Source organism: Eptesicus fuscus, chromosome 7 (assembly GCF_027574615.1).
Source record: "Eptesicus fuscus isolate TK198812 chromosome 7, DD_ASM_mEF_20220401, whole genome shotgun sequence".
Lineage (NCBI taxonomy): Eukaryota > Metazoa > Chordata > Mammalia > Chiroptera > Vespertilionidae > Eptesicus > Eptesicus fuscus.
The window spans coordinates 73,344,500-73,371,020 of NC_072479.1; the positions used below are offsets into that span (position 1 = coordinate 73,344,500).

Sequence of the window (26,521 nt, forward strand, 5' to 3'; positions counted from 1 at the left end):
CCGGAGCTGAAAAGAGAGCGGCTCATTTCCCCAAACTCTAGAAGTACTACCCACTCATCACTGTCGCCAGGACTGGGATAGCCTCACCTTTAGCCAAACACTGTGGCCAAGGTGTGAGATGCTCTGATGGCAGAGGTGACGTCCTTGTGCTCTGAGTGGGAGAAGAAAGCCCTTCTCCATCCTCTGTTAGGGCTCAGGCCAGAAGGAAGGAAGGTAGTGGGTGCTGGAAAGGCCAAGACACCCCGTGGCCACTGCAGCCACACAGGATTAACCCTCCGCCCTCACTGAGCCACATTTCCTATCCTTACAACCCTGTTTAAAATGGGACACCACTCCTTTCGTTTGGAACTTATGTAACACCATTCTCCTTCCAGTTTACTGCTTTGGGCTTTACACTAGCACTGTTTTCGGTGGAGTCCACTTCCTAATGAAAAGGAGAATTTTCTGAGGACTTTTACATGCCACACAAAAGCCTTCGTAGTCCGGTCTGGTCTAAACTTTTCTTTGGCCTCAGCTCTTGCAGGAAAAAAGGATTCTGAAGAAATCAAAGGTGGGAGTCACAATGAAGGGTCCAAAAGGGAAGGCACCCATTTACTGTACCTACATGATCCCTCAATAATGATACAAATTACAAAAGGGAGGGGAGTTTATGAAACAAACTTGATCAAAATGAGTACATTGTTCATTAGCATCTGAATAAATGTGCTTTGGTAAGTGAATCTCTTCCATGAAAGTCTCTTCATTTGAATGTCTTATTCCTCACAGCAAATTTGATTGTGATTTTATTGGCTTTTAGTTTAGATAGCTTATCTCCTGTATGGAATAATTGTGCCTTATGTGTGCACAATGTACAAGAATGAATTATTATGGTAGAGATGCATGCAAAGCAGGGTGCACTATAAGCAAGTTTTAAAACACACGTTTTTAAACTAAAAATCATTAATTTAGATCTCAAAACTTAGAAAATGTTGTCGCTAAAATGTTTGTAATTAAAAAATTTCCCAGTAAAACAAATATATTTTGTACTAGACCGAGATCTGAATTACAATGCCTAATTAATATGTAAGATTTGAAACGAGACCTTCATGTAGCCTTTTACAAGAGGCACAGTAAAGTTTTTTAACTCTTAGAGTCAGTGTCAACTCCTCCCCATCCCCCCCCCAATCTTAAATATTTAAAACTTGGGTCCATCTTGAACTAGTGGTAGGCTAAGATATGACTATCTAGAAATCATTTAATTTCAAGGTTGAAGTCAAATCATTGAGTAAATAGATGTTTGATAATGAGTTTTTAAAGGCAATGTGGATTTTGGAAAGAGCTGTTTAATTGCTGAGGTTTGAATAGTGTTCTATCCTGAAAAGGTTCTGAGAACTTAGGCAAATCATTTAATCTCTGAATTCAGTTCACCACCTTTACACTGGGAGTATGAATACTACTTATTTTCTGTTCATAGTGGTCTTTTGGGAGCATGTCATGACATTATACCTGTGGCAGTATTTGGGCAGCTATCCTGGTATTGGCTAGATATTCTAAAAATTAGTATTAGGTTTTTTTTTCTCTTTAGTGATAAAGTTTCAAGGAGGTAACTTAAATCTATTTATTAGCAAGAGTTAAATAATATCACACATTTTAATATCATTGGCTTATTTTTCCAGATTTGCTATAATTTGAAAAGCAAGAATGTTTCCCCCATAGCACTGATGCTAATATAAAGAAAATGTTGAATTATTTACATGACCTAGTATTCTCTTGATTTTATTTTGTGTTTATAGATGAAGGTCCATATTTGGAGAATAGAAATAATTTATGTTAGTTATATGCATAATTAAATATCTTGTTTTAGGCAGTGGTTTAAAACTACACTAAAAATATCATCTAATTATAATTCAACAGATCAATATGATTTTCAGAGGGTCATTAAGGTAGCCTACCTTAGTACTTTTTTAAAAAAACTAGAGACAAGGGATGAAACATGGATTTAAAATTTGATTGTTAAAAATAAAAAATCTGCTCAAGCCGTTTTATGAACACCAGTGCTCTGGGAAGTTTAAAGGGTGAAGTACTAAGCACAGTTATTTGTCTAAACAAAAAAAATCCATAAATGAAAGGAAATCTAACATTAAGTGAAGGAAAAATAAAACATTTGCTATCACATCTTTTACCCTCTTCTGTTTTTAAATTCCAAACTCTTTGAAGAAAACTGTTAGCCGCTTGGCAGTTCTTTTGGCCACATTTGGAATGCTTGTGCGTCTGGCCTGCTAACAGCCCCTGTACAGCCAAGTTCTTGGAATTTAGATTTCAGACTGTCAGGGAAGAGGCTTTTGATTAGTGTGTGAAGGGAAGGGAGGACTGAAAATCATTTGGGCGCTGATTTGAGAAGAGAAGAATAAAAAGGGTGGATGCAGGGAAAGTGGCAAGTCCCTACCTTCCCACTTTTTTTTACATTCACAGAGAATTTAGTGGTTTAGACTTAGAGTGTGGAATAAAGCAGGTAATTAAAGAGAGGCCATTTCATGAATCGAACACTGAAATACAGGGCACTACAGGGGAAAAAAGAACTATAAGGATTTTTGGAGACCATTAACTGTAGGAACTATCTATAAAATTACTTTGGAGAGGAAATGAAAAAAGGAGCAGGGTGTTTCTCTCGGTAATGCTAACTCTCAGCCTAGCGTGGATCCTGTGCCTGTCAGGGACCTGCCTCACACTGAACAAAAGCAAGGGCCACATGTGATCGTGAAGATTTTTTTTGGTATTTTTTTTTACGGGTTAGGATAATTTCTACTTATCCTGGCAGCCGATGCCATCAGCCTGCCTGGGTATGGCCTTTCAGTGACAAAGCCCTAGTGTACCATCCAGAAACAACACACAGTTGAAGAATTGTTTGTCTTCTAAGGAATGTATTTTTCCCCATGTAATTTGTTATTATGAACGGTGTTATTACTTACATGTGCAGAGCTAAAAGGACTTAAAAAAAAAAAAAAAAGCTGAGCCCTAGCCGGTTTGGCTCAGTGGATAGAGCATTGGCCTGTGGACTGAAGGGTCCCAGGTTTGATTCCGGTCAAGGGCACATGCTCGGGTTGCGGGCTCCATCCCCCCCCCCCCCCCCCGTGCGGGGCGTGCAGGAGGCAGCCAATCAATGATTCTCTCTCTCATTGATGTTTCTATCTCTCTCTCCCTCTCCCTTCCTCTCTGAAATCAATAAAAATATATTTAAAAAAGAAAGCTGAAAGTTGTATTGGTTTATGAGAGAGGCAAGTGCGTTAAGTCTACATTAGGTCATTACAGCTTGTCCCCTAAGATAGGGTAACTGTGGAGGTTTGTCTTTTTCTTCTTGATTAGAAGTTTGGTTGGAAATCATCAGTTAGGCAAGATGACTAGACCCTAAAAACAGTTGCTCAAAAAGACTGTTTAAAAAATGCATTGGAGAAGTTTTACTCAAAATCTGTTTAAATCTTGACATTCTGAAAGGGAAAGAATGAGCGAAAAAGATATAGGTAGAGGAATAACGAGAACATGTGCTGCTGGAAGACAGTAGTTGGTTTTATTCTTGGGGCAAAGTGGCTGCAGGTGACATTGTTTTTCTCCCACCTGTCTAGGAGGCAAGAGAGTTACACCATCTTGGAGGGAATTGGGAAAATCTTACCAAAATGTCAAATGAGTTTGCTTATCCCTAGGGAGACGTCTTTTAGAGAAGAGTAAAAGCAGTGGGTACCTGGCGAATATGAAGCAGTGGATCATTTGGGTAGGATAAAAGCAGTCCTTGTGTACATTTGATTATTTCATCTTCAGTTTCATTCCTCAGCATGGCAGGAGGTTGAGGAATATGTTCTTTTGCCTTGAAAGGGTACCTGCTTTTGGTAGCCCAGAAGTAGGAGCAGCCAAAGGAAAGCCACCAGATCACACTTGGAGAGGAAGTTTTGGTGAGAAAATAATGGTCATGAATCAGCTGCTGTTTAAATATCTCCGGAAGACCTTTTCTGAACCAGGGAAAGCAGTGACCCTGTCTCCTGTTTTTCTTTTCTTTTTCTTTTTCTTTTTACCAGATAGGAATCTGTTCAGTATCAGTTTAGAGGAAAACCATTTTGCAGATGAAAGGAGATAACCTTTCCAGTTGGGTCCAGAAAAATGCAAGTCTGAAACACAGGCTGTATCTATGCTTAGAAAGAAATCAGAAAATAGGGACTGAGATATTCCCATCCATTCAAACGAAAGGCAGAATGTGGGAGATGATACCTTTCTTAAACTTGTCTTGTAAAATTATTTTCCTCTCATTTAAAATTCTAGAGATGAGGCGTATAACTTGAAGGGAAGCTTCCATACTGTTAATTTTCCTATGACTTTCCAGAGTTATTGACATTTTGCTTGGTCTTTCGTTGTATTAAATTATAACATAGAGACTACCAAATTAAGTTGTGTAGGAAAAAGAATAAAAATAATATTGGCTCTTGATGATAACAATATTTGTAAACATGGCCCTTTAAAACTTAATTGGGGGATCTTCCCTTTGAAGAGATATGTGCGGTTTCTTTGCTTTTCCATTAATGAAAAATTGTGAAGTTATATGTTGTCCATGGACAGCATCCTTGGAAGATGTGACTGTGATCTAGTGGAGAGCAGCCATTTTATCCTGTTCTCCATTCTGCCTTTAATTATAGTCTAATATTTGAGATTCTTATTTGGGATTAAGGCAACCAGATTAGCTGTTCGTTTTGTTTCCATAGAGAAAAGGAATTATTAAAGGAGTTAGCTTCATAACATATTTTAAGGGAGAGTGATATGTCTGTGAAATGCCTGTTGAATAGAGTGTGTCTTCTTTGAACACAGCTATGCTAAGTGTAAAGATATGAGAATTTCCATGAGAACTCTGAGACATCTTGATCCTAAAGTATGCTTATGTTCTAAGAGTATTTCTTAATCTTGTTGCGTTTCATATGTCCTTTGGAGACTAAGGGAAAATTTATGTTGCAACTTCCAATGAATATACGCAAACATAAGATTGTACATATATTTGAGGGTGTACAAGAATTCCTGAAGTCCCCTCCTTGGACCCAAGCTTAGGAGTACCCGTGCTAACATGCAATCATGGTATTTACATTGAAATACAAGCTCTGGGGTTGGTCTGTCTTGTATTCTGCTGTTTCCCCAGTGCCTAGGAGAGTGGCTCATTATCAGCACACAATGAATATTTGTTGAATGAATGAACCAATGAAAAAAGGAACATATTTTACTTTTTGGTGTGTGGCTAGTCTGGGTTGCCTGGTTGCTTATACTTTATCAGCTCTTTACTAGTTATGTGATCTTCATGTACATCCTTCTTTTGTAAGGAACAGAAACCCAGTCAGTTTAAATGAACTGGAGGCTTTTTGGTTTGTATTACTGGGAAGTCCAAGAGTGGGTTCTGGGTCAGGTACAGCTAGAATCGAGGCTTCAGATGATGAGACAAAAAAATGTGTCTCATTCTTCACTTCATTTTTCTTGTAGGCTTTATTCTCTGGTGACTTTTTTCACCCTGGTGGGGAAAATGGTTTCTGGCAGGTCAAGGCCTACTCTTGCCCTCATAATGCTTGGTCTTAGAGGGAGATACAATCTCCTCCTTTTTCTTTCATTGTTCATATCTGCTTCTATAAAGGCACTTAGGCCCAGCTTGGGTTAGTATTCTTCTCTGGACCAAGCACTGCGCCTGGATTGATGGCAGAGAGAGGGGCCAGCCTAGGTCTCATACCCTCCCTTGAGTGGTAGAGGGGTTCCATTGTTTCTTAACCGTGCCATATTCAGAATTTTAAGTGGGAAATGGAAGTTTCTAAAAGGGTAAGGGCAGAATAAAAAGTAACATATGCAGAAGGCACCTTTCATATAGTCATGTACCAATAACATTTCAGTTGACGACAGATGCGTAATATGACTGGTCCCATAAGATTATAATGGAGCTGAAAAATTCCTATCACTTAGTGACATTGTAGCTGTTGTAATGTTGTAGCTGCAGGGTTGGGAAAAACCAACAAGGCTGTGGTGGAGAGGGCAATCAACTTTGACCTGGGTGTGGATAAGGATGACATTGAGGAGCTCCTAGAGGTGGTTCCTGTGCAGTGGACTAATGGGGAGGTGTTGGAACTGGAACAGGAACACAAAGCTAAAGAAGAGGCAAGAGAAAAGGAACTGCAGAAGAAAAAGAAGAACCCCCAAGAAAACTCACAGTGAAGGGTATAGCAGAAGCTTTTGCAGATCTTCCCAAGCTCATTGAATGTTAGAAAATGTGGATACTCCAACATCAAAAAGGTTTTCATTAATAGAGAGCAATGTTCATGGTGCATTATCTGCTTACAAGCAAATCTATGATGAAAAAAAGAAAAAGAAAAAGAGAGAGAGACAAACCCAGCAAACCACCATGGACATGTTTCTGAAAAGAGTGACACCTCCTTAAGAAGAGCCTCAGGCAGGTCCTTCAGAGGGTGTTGCAGAAGACATTGCTGTCACAGCAGGTGACAGCTCCGTGGTGTCATTGCCCCTAAAGACCGCCCAGTGGGACAGACGTGGAGGTGGAAGACAGTGATATTGATGGTCCTGACCCTGTGTAGGTTTAGGCTAATGTGTGTGTTTACTTCTTAGTTTTTAACAAAATAGTTTAAAAAGTAAAAAAAAACTTTTTTTTTTCAATAGAAAAACACGAATAATATTTTTTACAACTACACAATGTGTTTGTGTTTTAAGCTGTGTTCTTACAAAAAAGTCAGAAAGTTAAAAAAATTAAAGTCTAGAAAATAAAAAAGAGTAAGCTAAGGTTAATTAATTATTGAAGAAAGGAATTTTTTAAAAATCAATTTAGTGTAGTGTTTCTAAAGTCCACAGTAATGTACGTGATGTCCTAGGCCTTCACATTACTCACCACTCACTCACTGACTCACCCAGAGCAAATTCCAGTCCCGAAAGGCCCATTTATGTTAAGTGCCCTATACAGGTGTAGCATTTTATATCTTTCATACAACATTTTTACTGTACCTTTTCTATGTTTAGATATGCAAATACTCACTGTTGTGTTCCAGTTGCCTACAGTATTCAGTATAGTAGCATGCTGTATAGACTCATAGCCTAGGAGCAGTAGGCTATACCACATAGCCCCGGTATGTAGAAGTCTAGGCCATCTAATCCAGGTTTGTGTAAGTGCATTCTATGTTGGTCACACAATGATGAAATCTCCTAATAATAAATTTCTCGTATCCCCATTGTTAAGTGGTGCATGTTTATAAATTAATGTTTAACTGTGCTTCACGAGCAACAGGTCTATGCCATTTTTTTTTCTATTAAAAATCACGTTTGAATAACATTTCACCAAGAGGTTGAATAATTAATTTACTGAATTTAATGATTATTAAGTGTTTACTTGATACCAGACACTGACTAGTTTTTTTGACTTTGAAGTGCTTAACTGCACTTTATTTATGATAAATACTGTGTTGCCATAAATGCTAATTGCTATAATACTACTCTATATAATAAAGAGCTAATATGCTAATTAGACCGAACAGCAGAACAACCATCCGGATGACCTTCTGGACGACTGTCCGGACGACCTTCCTGATGAAGCTGGGGCTGCGAGGGCCGAGCCTCTTACATGAATTTTGTGCATTGGGCCTCTAGTATGGTAAATAAATATAAATGATCTGTATAATTTCACCCCCAGATCAACATAATAATAGCCCTTAAAGAGACAATAGCTATTTATACCTCTCCTGAATTTTCCTGCTATTCTCCTTAGTTAGGACACTGATCGTTTGTATGAAACACATTGGGGCCCTCACATTTCTCCCTGGATTACTGTGCTAGTCTCCATAGTGGGCTCTACTTCCATCTCCCTCGCTCCCACCAGTCTGTTCTCAGCTTGGCATCCAGAGGGAGTTCTCAGCTTGGCATCCAGAGGGATCTTTTTACCTATAAGCCAGACCAGGCTGACCTTTCTCTGTTCCAAACTTCTAGGGGCTCCTATCTTATTGTCAGTCAGTCTTTACTGTGATGTCGGAGGCCCTTTAAAATCTGGCCCATCCTATTCCCTGACCTTCTGACTTTCTTTCCAATCTGTTACCTTCTTACTCACTTCCATCAGCCGCATTGGCTTCCTTGTAGGTCCTCAAACATGGCAAACACGTTCCCACTGTAGGGTCTTTGCACGGTGGTTCTCTCTGCCTGGAATGCAGTTCTCCTCCATAGCTCCCTTACCTCCTTTAGGTCTTTTACCATGTTTTACGTTTCCCTTTTTTCTATACATGTATCCCTTAGCACACGATATAATTTATGGATTTATTATGTTTATTGTTTGTTATTTGTCTCTCTCCTACAAGCGTCTTGGTTTTGTTTGCTCTTAGAACAATGCCTGACACGTAGTAGCTGTCCAGTAAATACCTGTGGAATGAATGAATTTCCTGATGAAGAGATTTAGATTCATTTTTTACTGAAGTGATTGCCTTACTGGTGAACTTCTTTCAACAATTAAGTGCTAACAATAAATAATAATGATGAAAATGATGATCGCTAATAATTATTGAATATGTAAGCTTGGGCTGGGCATTTATATTAAACTAGGGGCCTGATGCACGAAATTTGTGTGAGGGGCTTGGCTGCTGCTGCTGCCGCGGCTGCCTCATCCCCTCTCCCTGCCCCCCCCCCCCCCCCCCGCCGCAGCTTCGTCCAGAAGGTCGTCTGGAAGGACGTCAGGTCTAATTAGCATATTATGTTTTTATTATTATAGATAATGTTGATGATGATGATGGCTAACCTTCATGGAATGTGAACTTTATACTTGGAATTTTGCATTTATCAAATCAGTTAATTTTCAAACCAACCCTCTGAAGTTAGAATTATCTCAATAATTAGTCCAGAGAAATAACTTCCCAACATCACACATGTATATTAGAATCTTAAAAGGAAAAAAATATCCTAAATTTATATAGTTAAATTTATATTATCCCATTTTGCCTATTCTGGCAGAAGCGAATAATATCTTTCCTTGGGAACTATGACTTGTTCTGATAGTCACTGTCTGAAGGATTAGGGGTTAAAACTAGGATTATTCTTGCATTTAGAGATAAATTAATTACTTAAGATTAATTATAAATTCTACTTTACTACTATTTCTGCCTCCAGGGTTTGGAAAAAATTGTTTGTTCAACCTGGGAGCAAGGGAAAGAATTTAATTCAACACACATATATGTATAGCTCCTTTTAGCCACCAGACTTTTCTGCTTATTTTTCTTTACCTTTGATTTTACCCTCAGTTGGCTCAGCTTCACAGAGGTCCTATGGGTTGCCTCATTATTTTCTGGTAAGGATTCATTCACTCTGTCCCAGAAAGAGAGGTCTCCGCTCTTTAATTAAAACGCTCCAAAAGAGGGCATGTCTGTCATTTCAGCCACAATCACATCCTTGCCAGTAACACAAATAAGTCTGGGATTATTTTCTTTGGGCACAGAAATGGCGTAACAGTGTGTCTTACGCCTATTGATGCCATCCATACTAATTATAGGTATGACTTTAGAATGACATCTGTGGTGTCTTTTTAACCCATATTTATTCATATTTAGCCACTGTTAATTAAATGTTGGAAGCTGTATTTCTGAAGGCATTATGTGAGAATGGGAAGGTTTTTTTAGGAGAGTTTTTAGCTCTTTCCTTTTCTGGCGGTTCTTAGAAATGTCCCAGTGACTGGCTGACTCAGAAACAAGAGTCGTCTGCTTGTAGCTTTAACAAGGTAACTTTCATACCCTGCAACTTTCTGGAAAAAAAAGTCTAGTTTCTCATGCTGTAATGATTGTGGAAATTGATTTACAGTTGCCAGAGTTTTTCTTGCCAGGGAACTTCTCTTGCCAACTATTTCCTCCTAGGTATGTTTCTCTTTTATGTATAATTAGCCAGGAAGTGGTAGCTGGTTCTCATAGCCATCTCTTTTTGAAAAGGGTAGCATTTTCAAGGAACAGGGAAGAGGCAGATCCTTCCAGCTGTAAAACTAATCACTAATTGCATTGTACTGTGAGATTTCAAAGGAAAGAAATGCTCTTGATACACTTCTGTTCTGCCTAGGAGCTCTTACTGACTGGATTATTATTTTTTCATCCTCACCCCACCCAAGGATCTGCTTATTGATTTTAGAGAGAGAGAGGAAGGAGGGTAGAGAGAGATAAATAGAGAGAGAGAGGAACATCTATGTGAGAGAGAAACATCGATTGGCTACCTTCCTACAGACCCTGACCTGGAATCGAACCCACAACCTAGGTATGTGCCCTGACTGGGAATCAAACTCACAACCTTTTGGTCTGCGGGATGATGTTCCAACCAATTGAGCCACCTGGCCAGGGCCTGGATTATTTTTTTGAGGTCTCTTTTAGCTATTTACTTCTAGAACATATACTGAAATGTTCCTTTATGGTTTGCTGAGGGGATGAGCCAAGGATGAACAGTTGTGTCATTATTACATATTTTATCTTTCCTTCCTATGATCTTCTTGCTATTATCATCATCAACCTTATTTTGTCTTTTGCAATATTTTTTAGCTTTGTGGACTATTAAAGTATCCACTCAGTCAACAATTATTTTGAATATGTTTTTATTTATTTTTTTTAGAGAAGAAGGGAGAGGGAGAGAGAGAGAAACGGCAATGAGAGAGAAACATGAATTGGCTGCCTCCTGTACTTCCCCCACTGGGGATTGAGCACACAACCTAGGCATGTGCCCTGACTGGGAATTGAATGGTGACCTCTTGGTGCATGGGAGGATGCTCAATCCAGCCACACCGCTGGTTAACAATATTTTTTGTACACTGACTACATGTCAGTCACTGTGCTAGGTACTGAGTATATAAAGATTAAAAATACACTGTTGTGCCCTGGCCAGTGTGGATCAGTGGTAGAGTATTGGCCGGTGCACTGAAGGAAACAGGTTTGATTCTCAGTCAAGGGCATGTACCTGGCTTGCAGGTTAGATTCCCAAGTGTGGGAGGCAACCAATCCATCTCTCTCTCTCTCTCTCCCCTCCTCCTCCTCCTTTCCTTCCATTCTCTCTATATATCAATGGAACAAATATCCTTGGGTGAGGATTAAAAAAACAAACACTGTTGCAGTCGCCAAGGAGCTCACTGTTTATTAGAGACATGTTGCTGGAGGTATAATATGATAAATAACAACTTAAAAGGGTGCCCATCAAAGGCAGTGAGATCAGAGAAGGAGACCCCAAACCTCTGGATGATGGATGAGTATGGGGTTTTTAGCTAAACATAAGTTCATTATGAGCTAAGAATAATATTAAAAGCCTGTAAATTTAGGCTATAGTCTAGAAATATAGTAGGGATATGGAAACCAAATAATTGAGGGACCTGGTATATTAATGTGCTCAAAAATATTTTTCTCCATTTGTTGAGTCTCGTATATTTTCCTGAGAAGTTATATGTTTTATGTACATCCTTTAGATCAGGATTACTAATTGTTTGTTTTAAGGCATGTATCCTTACTAAATTTTTCCTGTTTGCCCTATCAGTAATTAAGAAGTATGTTGAAATCTCCCACTATGATAATGCCTTTGTTAATTTCTCCCTGTAGTTCTCTAAATGTTGTTTTATATTTGTGGCTATTAAACGTACATTTAAAATCGCTATATATTTTTTTAGAGAACTGAAATACTTCTCATATAATGGCCCTACTTATCGTGAATATTACTTTTTTACATCAAAGTAGGGTTTTCTGATATTATCACTGCTGCCATAGCTTTTTATTTATTTTTATTTTTATTAGTATTACTCTGCTTAGGTTCTGGCTAAGACTCATGTCAATAGCATATGGCTGAATTTTTTTTCATCCATTATGAAAATCTATTTTTTGAAAATGTCTTTTAAATAAGTTAAAAATTAGATTTATTATGATTATTGACTTATTTCTAATCTCTTACTTTGAGCCTTATATTAATCATATTTTTTCCCTGACTTTTTTCTTTTTTAAAAGTTCTTTTGGATCAACTGAATTTTCATTTATTTTTCTTCTTATTCCATTTCTCCCTCTTTATATATATCCTCTGTTTTTGTTATTTAAGTGGTTTCTTTTAAAATTATAATATACATGTTCAAAGTGTAAAGTCAATTGATGTTTTATTTTGTTCCTATTTATATGTAGTTGTTTGGTATTTTAGTTCCGTACTTTTTAAAACTCACATGTTAGTTAGTCCTCATTATTCTTTTATACTGACAGTATTTGTTTAGTTTAATTCACATGTTTTAACAGCTTTTTCTCCTTATTTCTTCTCAGAACTCATATTTTTCTACTAAGATAATTTTCCTTCTTCCTGAAATATAGTGAAAATCTGTTAGTGGTAAATTCTTAGTTTTTACTTACCTAAAACTATTTTGATATTCGCCTTGTTCTTAAAAGTTAATTTTGCAGGGTACACAGTTTTAACTTGACAGCCAAATTTTCTCTCAGCATTTGTAGAAATTATTCCATAATCTCTGGCTTCTATTGTAGAGTCTGAGAAATTGGCAGCCCAATACGTTGTGTTTTCTGTATCTGTGGGTTCATATCTTTTATTAGCTCTGGAAGTTCTCAGCCATTATCTCTTTAAATATTGTCTTTCTTCTTAAAACCTGACACCGCTTATACATGTTGACCAAAGTTGTGGGGTCAGCTCAGAAGATCTGCTCAATTCTCTCAAAGCCCAGTTAGTATTTCCAGTCTCTTGGAGGCCTCATCCAGGCTCTCTTTTTCACATTGTCTGTGGTAACTGATGAAATATGGAAGCATTGACTCTCAAAATTAGAAGGAGCTATCATGAGAAAATACTTTCACTACTCTTGTTCTATATTGATATCTTTTCTTAACTAGAATCAGAAAATATCTTATGTAGAAGCATAAATTGTGTAGCAGTAATGAAATTTTCATAATCATTGAATGTTCATGCTTTTGGAGAATCAGCAAAATGTGTCCAAGGATGCAATGATGCCCAGATATATTGGTGGGTTAAGGGACCGTATGTCAATCTTCATGTCAGATGGAGAGGGACAACGAATACTTCAAAGTGTCTGGTGAACAGTATTGAGATTTGCAAAGAGGTAGCTATACAGACTTTCCAGGAATAGAAGGTCAGAGGATTTATAGAACTCTGGTTCTCATGGGAAGTGAAGAGAGAATATCTAGAGCACAAAAGCCTTGTTACCAGGCTTATAAGTGGAGTCTTCTGATAACCCCGAGATAACCACTGAGACCTGAATCTGCTCTTTGATGTACCTTCTACAAATGACTAATTCTCGGGTGCAGCACAACGAGGTCGCAGAAGTCTCTCTAAAAGGAACTCATTACTTATATTTGCATCAACACAATCCTTGGTAGTCTCCTTTCAACAGGACTGAAGGGCAAAGGGAAAAATTGTCCACAAAGGAAAACAAGAAATTATTTATTTTTTTAATGGCTATCATAAAGAAGTTTCCGCTTAAAAAAATTGGTCTCTTTTCCATTCTCTCCTTTCAGGATGATAATTATATATGCATGGTAACCTCACCCTACTCTTCATGTTTCTTTTTTTTTAAAAAAAATATTTTTATTGATTTCAGAGAGGAAGGAAGAAATAGAGAGAGATAGAAACATCGATGAGAGAGAATCATTAATTGGCTGTCTCCTGCATGTCCCCCTACTAGGGATCGAGCCCACAACCTGGGCATGTGCCCTGACTGGGAATCGAACCATGACCTCCTGGTTCATAGGTCAATGCTCAACCACTGAGTCACACTGGCTGGGTGCCTTTATATTTTGCAACCCCTCTTTCATATTTTCTCTGTCCTTCTTATCCTCTGTTTCACTTTGAATAATTTCTTAAGTAATTAATGATCTATCTTCTAGTTCATTAGTTAGCTGTGTCTAATTTACTGTCTCAAACCCACCTACTTACTTTGACAATTATTTTTTCACTTCTAGAAATTCTTTATCAAATCCACATTTTTGATGGGCTCTTATTCTTTGCTCCTTTTTAAAAGTATCTTTAGTGTCTGTATACATTCATAATAGATATATTTTTAGTTGATGATTATCTGTTTGATGTTGTTTTTTGCTGACACATGCATAGCAGCTTGTTGCGTTTTCTTATCAGTAATTTAAAACATATTTGAGCTCATATTTCTTGAACTTAGTCTTCAATATAACAACTATAAACTCTGGACAAAATATAAAAAACAACTATGTGAAGGTGTGAAAGAGTGACCAAAACCAAGCAGAAACGTGGGTCAGGGCAAGTGTTTATGCTTGGAATAAGAAAGTGTATCTAGGTGTATTCCTACTTTATGACCTTTTTCCTGAGAGCACCTCCAAATTGGTGACAACCAGGTGGTGAAAACTCAGGACCTGAACTTGCCTACTGAGTCACTTTTTGCAGGGCCAATGATTTCCTAGCTTTTTGCAAATGATTGTAATCTGATAGTTGTTAAGGTCAACTCAGCCATCACTAAGCAATTTTTTGTCTCAACTTGTATAGAGACCCATTCATTATACTGAGAAATACACTTTGCAAATCCTTTGACTTTCACAGTGCACAGGGTAGGAGAGAATGCTAGGCAAACTGACTTGTAATAGTAATAGGTTCAAAGATATGAAGGAGGCAGGGTAGAGAGGATTAGAAAAGGAAGTTTAGATATGAAAAGGAAAAGTTATGATTTCTTTCTTTGGTTGGTGAGGGCTGTAAGCTTTCAAATACTGGGACAAATTCTTTCTGAAATCATGGTCAGATATACATGTTTCTTTTTGAAAGGCACTGAGTAACTCTTTTCCCACCAGTTGCATCAGCATCCTTGCTCTAAAGATAATTGTTCCAGAAAACCATGGCTTCATGTAATGATTTTGAAAAGGTTAATATGTGAGCAACAACATACCTTTTGTAGTCCACATGCTATCCATTAAAAAAAAATCATTTAGCCTGATCAAAAATTTAAACTTAAGGACTCATCTAGTATTTTCAGGGGTTTCCATGTACTAGCACTTCAAAATTTAGTGTGTATTCTGCAATTTAAAAGTGGTTTAAATGGATCTTATCTTTCATGGAAAAATAACTGGAAATATTTTAAATACCTAATGGCAAACACAATTTCAACTTTGGAAAGAACCTGTTTTAGAAATTTTAGTAGCAACAAACTTATGCATGATAAAAAAAAACTTATATAAGGAATTAAACATCAGTTTAATATTTAAGCTTAAAATACTTGTATTTTTAAGTACTATTGAAATAAGACATCTAAGAAGAGAATATAATGTTAAATTGTATTGCTTTAACTTAAAAAAACCCCACATGTCACATGACAAACAAAAGCGAGTTTAACTCTTGTCATCATAGACAGGCAAATTATGAATGCAACTATGAGGATCTGGTGTATTGCATCTGTTTTGCATTTACAAGTTAGAACACTTTTTGGTAGAAAATTTTGCAATGAAGTTACTTCCTTCTTTGCTAGATTTAAATTGTTTATAGCTTTGTGCAAGACTGTTTCCACAGGACCCATCCGATGTAAGGTATAAAAACATTGGACATTTGTAGAATCTAGTTTTTCTTGTTAAGTAACTCTGAATTATAAGACATAGTAATTTACATACAAACAAGAATCTACAGGCCTTGAGGTTGGTTCCTTATTTGAGCAACTTGAGTATTGGTGGGTAAAAAAAAAAAAAAAAGATGTCCATATGACTAAATAGCAAGATCTTAAGATTTTAAAATACTGTGTTCTAAGACAATGGTGAGAGAATGGAACAAACTCACATATGGTATTAGTACTTTGCTTGGAATGCTGAAATAATGCATACACTTAAAAAAATCAATACTAAACAGTTAAATTTTATAACTTCAAGTTCATAAATATTATAAATGTCAGAATCTGCTATTGAAGGATGATACTACAGGCCAACTCTAATTACAAAACAGGATCAGAAAAATGAGTAACCACAGAAATAGAAGGAACTAGGAGGTCACAACTGACCCATTTAAAAAAATGAGGCTAGGAGAGTTTGACAGCATAAACACAGCTGGTTATAGAGTGGCAGACCAAGGATTAGAACCCACGTTTTTTGTCTTCTATTTTAGTACTACTTTTGTTTTTCAGTCTTTCATTTTTTAAAAATTGAATTTATTGGAATGACATGGTTTGCAAAACCATGCAGGCTTCAAGTATGCAACTCAGTAAAACATGATCTGCACACTGTATCTTGTGCCCATTGCTCTAAGCAAAGTCTCTTTCCATCCTTATTCTCCCACCCCTTTTGCCCACCTTCACCTACCCCTCACCCCCTACTACTTTTAAATGAAGGTACAGGAAGGAGTTGAATGATGTTTCAGGGTGGTGGGGAATTTGTGGGGAGGAGGAACAGTTTAGGTAAGAAGCCAGGTTTCTTCACTTTCAAAATAGTTATACATTGTGTGAAATTTTCATTTAGTTGCAGTTTATTTATGTTACTATTGATGGACAGTTGCCTGTTTCCAGTTTTGCCACCTTGAACAGTGTTGCCTCGAACGAACACTCTTGTACATGTTTCTAGATCATGTTTGAAAGATTTCTTTAGGGGCATATCTATATTCCCAGTAAAATTTGACCCATATATACTTTTTAAAAACCAATGGTACTTTGTTAACCCAGACATTTACAAACAATCAAAAACTCATAGTGACAGGCAACAGTGTAGTGTGGTGTATAAGAGAGGTGCAGGGGGCTGAGGGAGTAGTAAAAGGTATATTTTTTTGATTCATATCTACACTAATAAAAGAGTAAGATGCAAATTGACTGTACCTTCATTGACACCCACCAGCCAATCGGGAGTGAGTATGCAAATTAACCCAACAAAGATGGTGGGTTAGTTTGCATATGCAGGTGCTGAGCCGCTCCGGGGCCTCTGGGTAGTGTGGGAAGGCGGAAAGGCGTTTCCAGCTGGAGTGAAGGCTGTGCTGGCAGCCAGGGGAAGAAAGGCCCGTTCTTGCATGAATCTTCGTGCATCGGGCCTCTAGTTTATATATAAAATCATTCAAAGTACCCACTGAGATCTGCTTATAGATACTTTGGATAGTCCAATAGTTGAATGACTTTTTCTTATTAAAATAAATAATTTACAGTTGTGACCTTATGAAGAGAAGATATATATAAAAGATTACAGGTTTTATGATAGTTGAGTGTCAGTGACAGATTGAGAATTTTAGGCAGGTGCCTGTTGGCTTACTGGCTGATTCAGACATGAAAGCAATAAATGCAGCCCATTATAAAGGGTGCTAATGTACTGGGTTGAAAGGTACTACATGAGAAATTGTTATTTACAGCAGGCTGTCTTGACCCTTTTCAGGATTTGACACTTGTGATAATTTTCTGAGACATATCTGGATGCGGAATATTTCTGACCCTTTCTTCCATCTACTATTAGGCAGCTGTTTATTGGTTCTAGGTATTTCTTTGGCTAGGTATGATCTACCAAAAGTGACATTATTAATTTGTACAGTGATTCAAAGAATCATCATTCATGTAATTAAAATTATTTAGCACTAGAAGTGTTTGAGGCCTAATATTTAAAGTTGGGAATATTATGGTGAGCAAAACACAAATGGCCTGACTCTCTTGGAACTTAATAATTTATAGTGTTAGAGACAGGCATAAATGAGAAACTAGGATGGAGTGTGGTAAGTTCTATTGATAGAGGTACCTAGGGTACCATGGGAGTGCAAGACAGGTATATCTGATCTATTTAAAGAAGGTGAGGGAACTGTCACAAAAATACAGTCTTATTCTTGATCCCTAGAAATTTTGATTTTGTAGATCTATACCAAAGAAGCGTTTTGTTGTTGTTGTTACTCTTATTATGATGATTATTATTTTAACTCCCCATAGGATTCAGCCAATTAGCCAGATTGGGGAAGCATTATTTATGAGTAATTAAAATGGGCAGTAATCATGACAGGGTGTTTAAATGAATTATCTAGAGATGCAATAGATGATTTCCAGTGATTTCTACTCAGAGGCTAAAGGTTGATCTTTATATTTATCCCTATTGAATTCTTGTCCTTAGATTATAGAAAATAACTGTCCCGATGGTGGTGGATGTGAGAGCCTGTCTTATCAGTAGTACACACGAAAGATCCTGGAATCGTGGTTTAGCTATAAAAACCCAGTGAACAGCAGAGGTGGGCTTGACTGCTGCAGGAGCTACTATGAACCTTAGGATGCATGACTGTAAACTTCGTATCGGAAAGGAGGAGGGAAGAGTCCCCTGTCCCACTTGCTTGGGGTACATCTCTATTCCAGTGGATAGTTTCTAGGATAACATTTAAAGAGGATATTAACACTTGGGTATATGAAAAAAAATAAAGTTTATATATATATATATATATATATATATATATATATATATATATATATATACACACACACACACATATACACATATATGTACATACATATACACATATATACATATACACACATATACATATACATATATACACATACAGATATATACATATATACACATATATATACACATATAGGTATATATATATGTGTATATATATATATGTATATATCTGTATTTATAAAAATGTGTTAAGTACTGTGATGGGAAGCACAGGGTGCTATTTCACTTCAATATAAAACACATTTCTAATAGCAATACTGTTAGAAAGATGATAAATGAGGAGTACTCTGGCTTTGGAGGTGTTCAAGAAGAGGTGTTGGGGATATTGTAGAAGTTGTGCCAGTGATCACCATTAAAATCCTGTTTAACTTTTAACTTCAATGATCATATATGTCTTTATAACAGATTCACAATCTTTGCTTTTTTTCTACCCTTCTATTCTCAGTTGCAGTCCTGAGATGAAATGATTGTTTTTGTGAGTTTTACGGACATTTGCGTATAAAGAATAGGACAAATTCTTAGAACTGAAGTAATTCTTAATGATTAAGTTTTTATCGGGTTTACGGGGTCATTGAGGATAGGCATAAGTATTTACATAAATGCACTGTGATCTGATTTTTTACCTTTAGTTTTCCCCATTCCTCTTGATGGCTAGTCCATGCAGGTGGGGGCCCTCAGGGGGCCTTCTAGTGGGAGCCTGCAGTTCTGTGGGAATGGATAGACACAAAGAATAAATAGAATGTCTGCTACTTTTTATATAATTTTAATGTGCTCTAAATAAGAGTATGTTTTTTTTAATTATTATTATTATTATTATTATTATTATGTCTTGGATTCTTAACATGTCTCAACTAATTAGAAAAGCTGATCTTTCCCTCACAGCATTTTTAAAAAAAATTAAATATTACATTTGATAGTCTCAGGACTCTTTGAGCCTTTTGCATTCAGTGTTACTGACTGAAGTTGGATATTGGAGAGGCTTGGGTTTGCTTTCTCTTGACCCAGTGTGACTTCCTGTTTCTAAGAAAACAGTTTTAAAGACTCTTAAAAGGAATTTTTTGCATGCTTGGCAGCTCTTGTAAAACCACATTTTAGAAAACCAGTATGAATGAAGCATGTAAAAAAAAAAAATCAAAGAAATAACCATATTGCTTGACCAAATTAGCATTTCATTTTGTGGAAATTGGATCCTGTAGACAAATCTGGTGATTTAGGAAGTATCTGCTTCTGGTAACCAGATAAACCAGGAACCAAAGTTTCGATGTGGTTAATCATCCTAGCTAAGGTGACATTTGATCACAAATTGGGTTTTTCTCTATGTTGGAGTTGATGCATACTAGGGAGTCTGGTTAATGTGTGTGTGTGTGTGTGTGTGTGTGTGTGTGTGTGTGTGTGTGTGTGTGTGTGTTTTATATAAAACAGAAAATTGAAACTTGGGCATCTTCCTTCAAATGAATTCACACACTTGGAACTAATTCACTTGCATTTTTACAATATCCTGGGAAAGACCCAGTTATTCCCACCACTGGAGAAAATGTGGAGAAATGAACGATAGTCTTCAGTGGTTAAATGTTCCTCTTTGAACAGGGGTGTGATTGGCTCTCAGGGCAAGGATTCAGCTTCTCGCTCTTGGAATTGTCTGAGAAATTGGCTTCTTGTCACTCTTTTAGTAGGGATGAAACATGTGTTTGTAACTACAAAGACAGTTTATTAATTGGATTCATATTTATTGAGTACCTACTATGTGTCAGGCACTCTTCTAGAAGCAGACAGGATGGTGAGGAATAAGGCAGGCAAGATCCTTGATTTTATTCGTCTATTAAACACTTATTTAAGGGCTTCCTATATGCCAGAAACTGTATTTGGCACTTTGTGGGTATTAAGTCATGACTGTAAACTTAGCCATTTAATCCTCCTACCAATGCTATGAGGTCCAGAAGGAGGTCCAGTCACCTGGCTAGGAGGGTGCTGAGCCAGGTTTGCACGCAGGATGTGTGCTGATAACCACCCACTCGGTGGTCACTCTGTAAGCCTGACTTCATCATTTTACACATTCCCAATGAGAAAAACAAAACACACAGGAAAAAAAAAAGGAAGATAAAAACTACAGGTAATTTGACCAAAGTTAATGTATTGGTGTCTGTGTTCCATGTGTGTATATAAACATACTAGAGGCCCGGTGCATGAAAATTCATGCACTGGAGGGGGGGCATCCCTCAGCCCGGCCTGCCCCCTCTCACAGTCCGGGAGCCCTCAGGGGTGGGAGGTGACCTGGCGATCAGGGGAAGGCGACGCCCCATCACACCTCTGCTGCTGCCACTGCCGGGAGCACAAGCCTAAGCTGGCCCTGGTTACTAGAGCCTCAGGCAGCCCTGGGCGGCTGGGTAGCCGCCATCTGAGGCTTGTCTGCAACTCGGCTGGCCCTGCTTGCTTGAGCCTCAGTCAGTGAGGGGTGCAGGAGGACCTGAGGCCCCCGGTGGGGCTGAAGGGATTCCGGCCGCAGGCGCGCAGAGCATCTGGCCCTGCCCCCACTGTGGGCGCCACCATCTGGTAATGGTGTGATGGTCAATTTGCATATCACCTCTTTATAATATAGGATATCTTATGTTTTATTGACTTACTAGAGGCCTGGCGCATGAAATTCATGCACAGGTACGGTCCCTAGGCCTGGTCTGTGATCAAGGCCATCTTCCCCAGCTGCCCGCAGCCGGCCCCACCCCCCGCCGCCACCCACCCCTAGTTCCCCATTTGCCATCGGGTGATTGGCTGACTGTTCCTGCCCACTCATCGTCCCCGCTCCCACCACGGTTTGCCCTCTGTATGTGGGACAACTGGCAGGGCAGGGGCCTTGGCCTGGCACTGCTTGTATCCCCTGCCACCCACCCCCGGTTCCCCATTCACCATCAGGCGATTGGAGTCTGCCGGCCAGGGAAGGGGACTAAGAGGTGGTCAGTGCACCTCATAGTAACTGGTCCAGTGGTCATTCTGGTCATTCCGCTGTTAGGGTTAATTTGCATATTACCCTTTTATTATATAGGATAGAGTCCTGGTGCATGGGTGGGGGCTGGCTGGCCTGCCCTAATGGGGGCCCTGGATCAGGGTGGGAGTCCCTGCTGGGGGGCAAGGCTGGCTGGGGCGAGGGGCCATGGGTGGTTTGCAGGCTAGCCCCACCCTCGATTGGGGTGGGGGGTCCCCACTGGGGGGCAGGGCCGGCCTGGGCGAGGGGCCATGGGCAGTTTGCAGGCTGGTCATGCTCCCGAATGGGGTGGGGGAGTCTCCTCTGGGGGGCGGGACTGGCCTGAGCAAGGGGCCGCAGTCGTTCTGGTCGTTTTGCGTTTCGGTTACTGGGCTTTTATTATATAGGACTAGGGGCCTGGTGCACGAAATTTGTGCACTGGGGGGCGTCTCCTCAGCCCAGCCTGCCCCCTCTCACATACGGGGAGCCCGCAGGGGATGTCCTACTGACACCTTAGGCCTGCGCCCCACAGGGAGTGTACCTAAGCTGCAGTCTGGCCTCCCTTTGTGGGAGACAACTGGGCTGATCAGGGAAAGGCACCAGCTCCATCACCCTGCTGCTGCAGCCACTGCCAGTCACCGCAGCCACCAAGGTGTTTTCATCAACACGGACTCCAGTCCCTTCACCATGAAAAAATGACAACTTTCTTTAGGCATTTTTAAGATGTGTCTTTCATAGGATATGACCTTTCTTTCTTTCTTTCTTTCTTTCTTTCTTTCTTTCTTTCTTTCTTTCTTCCTTCCTTCCTTCCTTCCTTCCTTCCTTCCTTCCTTCCTTCCTTCCTTCCTTCCTTCCTTTCTTTCTTTCTTTCTTCCTCATCTGAGTATATGTTTCCATTGACTTTTAGAGAATGTGGAAGAGAAAGGGAAAGACAGAGAGAAACATCAAAGTGAGAGGAAAACTTTGATTGGTTGCCTCCTGCATGAGCCCTGAACTGGGCCCAGCCAGGGAGGAGCCTGCAACTTAGGTACATGCCCTTGATCAGAATCTAACCTGGACTCTGCGGTTGGCAAACCTAGGCATTATCCACTGTGCCAAACCGCCTAGGGCAGGTTATGACATTTCTTAGCCCTCCAGCAGCAAACCTTCGTTTTTTTCTCCAGGAGTGTGGTGGAAAAGCCCTAGATCACCTTTTTGGATTCTTATACCCAAGTTACTAAGAATATTACCAGTGGCGTACAGGGAGCTTAGCCAATGAGTGGTCAGAAAAGGTGTTTCCTCTGCAGTTCACACCTGTCTCCTCCGATCTCCTGCTCCAACCCTGCCAAGGCCTAAAGCCTCCAGCCCTGGGCAGGGGACCCCAGGGGGCACCGATCACCCGGCTCCATCCCTGGCCAAGGCAGAAAGCCTCTGGCTGAGGCTTGGGCCCTGGGCAGGGACCCCCAGCTAGCTTCGGTCGCCCCCAGGGGACTCCAGCTGGCTTCGATCGCCCGGCTCTGCCCCCGACCAAGGCTGCAAGCCTCTGGCCGAGGCTTGGGCCCTGGGCAGGGACCCCCAGCTGGCTCCAATCACCCGGCTCCGCCCCCGGCCAAGGCCGCAAGCCTCTGACTGAGGCTCGGGCCCTGGGCAGGGACCCCCAGCTGGCTCCGATCACCCTCAGGGGACCCCAGCTCACTCTGATCACCTGGCTCCGATGGCCCGGCTCCGACCCCAGCCAAGGCCAGCAAGGGCAGGCGGAAAGCTTGGCTTCCTCCATTGCTGGGGAAACCCAAGCCTCCCTCCTGCTCTCCGTGGCCTCAGCCATCTTGGTTGGGTTTATTTGCATATTTTCTCCAGATTGGCCATGGGCGTGGATTGTGGGCGGGGCGCGTGGGCGTGGCGCTGGGTGTAGTGGAGGTGCGGTCAATTTGCATATTAGTCTTTTATTAGTTAGGATTACCACCTATTTTCACAACATATTATAAATGTTTTGTAGGCTAATACATTTTCTAAATAGAATTTTACATAGTTCTACAATGTTCCATGGTTTGTCTATGTCATGATTTATCTAACCAGTGTCCTACCACTTACCAATGTTACTTAATTTTCAATTTCATAAATCCTGCTTTAATTAATCCTTTTAAAATCACATCGTTTTATAAATCCATGATCATTAAAAAGCTTATTAATGAAGAGTAGTATTAAAACTCTTTGTATATGTTTATACAGGATCCATGTGCTGTCTGTGCTCTTTGAATGTGACAATGTTAACAACATAACTATGCTTTTCCTTCTAGGTTAGTGGATGACAGGTGTGTGGTGCACCCGGAGGCAGGGGACCTTGCCAACCCTCCCAAGAAGTTCAGAGGTAAGAAACAAATATATATTTTTATTATGTGACCTCAGGGAGCAGGGGTTATTTTTAATCTTAAAATAAGTAATTTATTCAATGTGAAGCTTTCACGTATAAATATTTAAAAATTCTTTCATTGTTTTTCATCTTTTATGAAAGAATAGTTTTGTGTTTTTTTGTTTTTTTTTTTTACTAGACAGTAGTCTATCCATTGAAAGGAAATCTTGGAAATAAACTGTGAGAGGCCACTTTTCAAACCAGTACATCCAGCTGAATGTATATACGTTTCTGTGACAGTTATACTATAAATGTTAGTGTTTCATTAGCAGCTCTTTAGTTTATCTTTGTAAAATCTCCAGGAGGGTGACAGTGATGTGTTAGCTTAGCTTTTCAAATGTCACTTTGGATGGTATGTAATAACTAACAATTGTCTTAGAACTCTTTTCTATGTATAATTTTAGAAATAGCTTGATACTATCAACTAAGGAATTAGTCATAGTAGGAGATTGATTATTATTCGACTGTTATGAAAGAAAGATTAATAGAACCTGCAAAGAATCATATGCAACTAAAACCAGTAATTAAAAGCTTGCTCAAATCAATTTCATAGTTTGTGTGTACTTATAACAATAGAAATAATTTTAAAACGATGTTCATTTTGAGCATACTGCCAGCATCCTTCTCACATGGTGAAAAGCAGCTGTAATAAGGGATAAAAATGTGGAGAGAGAATGGAAGGAGTCCCTAGAGCCCACAGCCGAGTCAGGACGTGCTACTTACTGCCCTGGGGAAGGGAGAAGTTAGCATCTGGAAAATATTTCCCACGTTTCACTCTCTGTGATAGGCACTTTCCACACAATTCTCATTATAAAAATATGTTTCATTCTGCCTAAACGCAGAACCTGGTGGAGAGAGTGACAAGCACAGTCCATGTCCTTTGAATTAAATTGGTCACTTTGAAAAAGAGATCCACATTCCTCCCCAGGTGGAAAAGTTAACATAAGGCAGGCTGTGGGAAATACACTGCCCATGAGAAGCACCCATAAAACCGCGCAGTAGGGACACTCCCCACTGGGGATGTTACCAAAACCCAAGTGTGTGTGCCTGACACTTCAAAAGGCCAACACACAAAATGTCTGAGTTTGGAGTAAGACAAGGGTTATTGATCAAGAAGGTGCTCACTGAGAAGATGGGAGACCTAAGGGTGCCTCAAATCCATCTTGCTCACTGGACTGGGCTAACGGGGTTTTAGGGTGACGGGAGCAGGTATGCGAAGTGCTCGCGGGCAAGTTTTAGCTGGTGGATGTTGGAACTTGGCCATTTATGGTAAAGGGGCGCCAACACCAGATCTTCCCGGACAGTGGACCCTTGGCTTCTGAAAGGGTCCTGTTGTCAAGTTCTGGTTCTGTGCTGCCTTTTGGTTCAGTGGTGGTGGTGGTGGTGGTGGTGGTGAGACTGGTTCCCGGTGCAGCTGGAGGTCACAGCTCTCTCCTCTGCACATGCTTCGGCTGCATGACATGTGGTTTTGGTCTGTTGTCTCTGAAAGACAACTTAGTGCCTCATTAATCAGGACAGGACCATTTAGTGCTGGTTCTGCATTACAAGGAAGGACTCGCAATAGAACTACTGTGAAGGAGAGTCAGCAGTGTGACAAAAATCAGGTCAACCTGCCAGAGACTGTGCAGTGAGTGTGTGGAAATGATTTCCAAGGCAGGAGAGGGCAGAGAAGCCCCAATGGAAGAACAGACAGGTTCTAAAAAGTTTGATCTTTATTATGCTAAGTGGAATAAACCAAACTGAGAAAGACAAATATCACAGGATCTCACTTATTTGTGGACTCTAATGAACAAAATGAATTGACCAACAAAATAAGACGTGAAGCCTAGAGGCATGGAACAGACCAACATACCTCAATGTGTGTTTAGGGGGGTGAGAAGAGATAAACCAAAGAACTTATATACTTACTAGAGGCTCGGTGCACGAAATTCGTGCGCGGGTATGGTCCCTAGGCCTGGCCTGTGATCAGGACCATCTTCCCCAGCTGCCTGCAGTCAGCCCTGCCCCCCGCCGCCACCCACCCCTGGGTTCCCTGTTCGTCATTGGGTGATTGGAGCCTGCCAGCCAGGGGAAGGGACAGAGAGGTTGGCTGTTCCCGCCCGCTCGCCAGCTCCATCCCCGCCACGGGTGGCCATCAGGCGATTGGAGCCTGCCAGCTGGGGAAAGGGACCAAGAGGTGGTCAGTGCACCTCATAGGTCCAGTGGTCGTTCTGGTCGTTCTGCTGTTAGGGTCAATTTGCATATTATCCTTTTATTATAAAGGATAGAGGCCTGGTGCATGGGTGGGGGCCAGCTGGCCTTCCCTGAAGGGGGCCCCGGATCGGGGTGGGGGTTCCCTGCTGGAGGGCAGGGCTGGCCTGGGCAAGGGGCCACGGGCAGTTTGCAGGCCGGCCAGACCCCCGATTGGGGTGGGGGTCCCCACTGGGGGGGCGGGGCCGGCCAGGGTGAGGGGCCATCGGGGGGGTTTGTAGTTCAGCCATGCCCCCGATTGGGGTGGGGGTCCCCACTGGGAGTGGGGCTGACCTGGGCAAGGGGCTTCGGGCAGTTTTCAGGCTGGCTACACCTCCAGCTTTGTCAGGAAGGATGTCTGGAATGATGTCTGGTCTAATTAGCATATTACCCTTTTATTAGTATAGATATGCATAGCCCATGGACATGGGCAATAGGGTAGTGAAGACCTCGGGGGAGTGGGTAGGGGCTGGGAGAAAGGGGAGGAAGGGGGGAAATGGGCGATATCTGTAACACTGTCAACAATAAAAATATATATTAAAAAAAAGTTTGATC

At 40.3% G+C, this 26,521-nt stretch overlaps 1 protein-coding gene across 1 annotated transcript in view; it reads left to right on the plus strand.

The window, feature by feature from the left end:
• Window positions 1-26,521, plus strand: part of ITPR2 (inositol 1,4,5-trisphosphate receptor type 2) — a 428,506-nt gene that overhangs the window by 18,614 nt on the left and 383,371 nt on the right. Inside the window, exon 2 of the mRNA XM_054719205.1 lies at window positions 23,625-23,695. Within this exon, the coding sequence (XP_054575180.1) occupies window positions 23,625-23,695 (71 nt within the window). The remainder of the gene's footprint in view (window positions 1-23,624; window positions 23,696-26,521) is intronic.